At 43.0% G+C, this 2971-nt stretch overlaps 1 protein-coding gene across 1 annotated transcript; it reads left to right on the forward strand.

Annotated features, from left to right (window-relative positions):
- Positions 1 to 2601: 2601 nt before the first annotated feature.
- Positions 2602 to 2909, forward strand: O0I10_013231 (uncharacterized protein; the record flags this gene model as incomplete). The annotated part of the gene is made up of 2 exons (XM_058493035.1): positions 2602 to 2650; positions 2692 to 2909. The coding sequence occupies 2 exons, from the start codon at positions 2602 to 2604 to the stop codon at positions 2907 to 2909; spliced, it is 267 nt and encodes an 88-aa protein (XP_058336199.1).
- Positions 2910 to 2971: the final 62 nt, after the last annotated feature.

Consider the following 2971-nt stretch of genomic DNA (forward strand, 5'->3'; position numbering starts at 1 on the left):
TTGGTTATTGTATTGCCTTCGGATGGTGTATTTGGTTGCAATTCCTTTTGATCACCATGGTTCAGGTATGTATGATTATGCTGCTTTGGAGACTTTTGCTGAAACGCCTACCATTATTTAGAGGGACCATTGCAGAGAGCTGCTTGTCTTTTGGTGCTTCGGAGTTTACAAGATCACAGCTATGATTGCTAAGTATTGTTGGATGAGTTTGGACAATTGTTTATGGTGCATCTTTTATAGGTGAATCATGTCAGCCATGGGGAAGTGTTTATGTCTTTGGTGGTGTCAACCTTTATTGCGCCTCGGGTGGTTGGTTGCCAAGCAACGGGCGATTTCTCTGGAGAATGTCAGCCAATGAACGTCTTTTATGAGTGGATTGTATCAGCAACTAGCAACAGCATCCATATCGTTGGTTCCACATCAAGCTTTATCCCATCATCTGGTTTTCTCGTTATCGGCAATTCGGTGGGCGTCCTGAAATGGAGTTCTCTTATCGATTGATCACATCAGCAGCAAGGAACAAATTGTATATCTTTGATATCAGCATCCTTTCGATCTTCTGGTGGTTCTGGTTATCGGCAATCCCTTTGATGGATCTCTACAACTATACGTGTCTTATGGATGGATCATGTCATCAACAAGCAATGAAGTCCCGCGTTCGAATCTTTTGTGTTACCAAGTCATTCATGCATCTCGTCAAGGACTCCATCGTCAAGCTGCATTCCATACCCAATGAAAAAGGATTGGTATCTCATTCATATCGGCTATATCACTGAGTGTACTCCCTTCCGCAGCTAGGATGCTGGTTTGGGCTTTTCGATGGATGATTTTTCGGTTTGCATGTGGTCTTGGGCAGCACATTGGTTCGTTCTCGCTCCTTGTAAGGGCTCTTCGGCATCATGTAAGTATGCTATCTTTGGTGGTACAAGTATTACTCAACCTTCTCACTGTATATGCCCATCAAGTATCGTTCCATCGCTTACAACTTACAACCCGGGTGCCACCGTAGCGGGTCTTATCAACAAGCGGACGATTGCAAAGAGTCGGCTTGATTTGGATATCAGCAGGATTTGCGTGCATACATGGGTATCATTGGTAAATAATGATCCATTGGTTTCTACAACGTCTGCCAACCTCTTTCTTTTATTGTAGTATGTGGTCTATTCAGCAAGCTACTTGTCTTCTGGTTCTTTGGGTTTCATGGATGAAGCTATCATTGAATGTCGACATGTTTTCGTGCGTATGGCTGTCATTGGTAAATAATGGATGACCCGTGTTTTGACTCCAATCCCAACCAACCTCCTTTTCTATTATTATAGTATGTGCTATATTCACCAAGCTGCATGCCTTCTGGTGCATTGGGATTGCTATGGATGCAGCTGTCATTGGATGCCAACATGTCGACGTGCATATGGCTATCATTGGTAAATAGTGATCCGTTCTCTTCTTCAACGCCTGCTAACCCCCTCTTTTATTATAGTATGCGGACTATTCGGCAAGCTACTTGTCTTCTGGTGCATTGGGATTTCTATGGATGCAGCTGTCATTGGTAAATAATGATCCATTCTTTCTTTCAATGCTTACTAACACCCTCTTTCATGTGGGTTATTCAGCGAGCTACTTGTCTTGTTCCCTTTGGATTCTTGATGGATGCAGCTATCATTGGATGTCGACAGGGGTTTATTCATATGGCTTTCATTGGTAAATAGTGGGTCACCCGTTTTTTGGCTCCAATCCCAACCAACACCCTCTTTTATTATAGCATGTGTGCTATTCAGCAAACTACTTGTATTTTGATCCTTTGGAATATTCATGGATGCAGCTATCATTTCTAAGTATCGTTCTATGGATTCGGGAAACTGTTTACCGTGCATCTTTTATAGGTGAATCATGTCAGGGTCAAAGAGCAACGTCGACAGCATCCTTCAGTATCAGCTTGCCTTATTACATCGCTCGATGGTTTTCATTACTGTACCACCTATTGAACACTTCCTTTTATTTGCATCTGCAGCGGGAAGGCAACAAGTTCTATACCTTTTGGTGTCGCCAAGTTTTATCTCGTCTTATTGTGGTCCTAGTTGTTGACAACCCTTTCAATGGATATCCTGCTACGCATGCCTGTTATCGGCGGATCATATCAGCTACAAGCAAGAAGCAGCAATGAGCAACAGAGCCCACATCTTTAGTATCAACAACATTTACTTGATCCTCTGGTGGTTCTCGTTATTGGCAAATTGATTTCAAGAGCCTTCTTCACCGCACGTATCTTATGGATGTATCACATCAGCAACAAACAGCAATGTTACGTGTCCTTTTGGGGCTGCCAAGGTTTATCCATCTCTAAACGCATTCATCATCAATTATCGCTTGGAGAAACGGCTATCAGAATTGGTCACTGTGTCGACATCTCTACAGCAAGGAAATGTGTTCTGATTACTGGGGGGGGCATCAAAAATCGTGGATTCTCATACACTGGCTAAGTATTGTTACCATTACCTCAAAGATAAATTAGTGATATGCAGTTTTATAGGCCCATGATTCCATCAAGCTGTAATTTCGCATGCTCGTTGGTGCCATCAAAGTCTCTCCTTACAGTTGTCAATGGCGAATCCTATTGAATTGGAAGACGAAGATCAACATTTGAATTTGGGTGGGTGTCTCAGACGCAAGCAAGCGATCTCTATCTTATAGCTGTGGTTGTCAAGGATACCGTTTCCATGGTTTTGGAAATCAGCTACCTGCAAGTCGTCTCTTTATCGGTGGATCTTCAGAGCAAATGTTTTTATCGGTGCCATGGCGGATCTCATTCCTCAAGTACTTGTATGGATACCTTCGACGTTCTCTTGGCAAGCCAATATCCTCGCGTATGCTATTTCATCAAGACCGGATTTATTTGTTGCAGTGCATGATGTGTCTCTCATGACGCCTACCCAAGAAGGTCGCTTGATGGCAGCTACTACTGATATGGCGG

Source organism: Lichtheimia ornata, assembly GCF_029851405.1.
Source record: "Lichtheimia ornata isolate CBS 291.66 chromosome Unknown scaffold00349, whole genome shotgun sequence".
Taxonomy (NCBI): Eukaryota; Fungi; Mucoromycota; class Mucoromycetes; order Mucorales; family Lichtheimiaceae; genus Lichtheimia; species Lichtheimia ornata.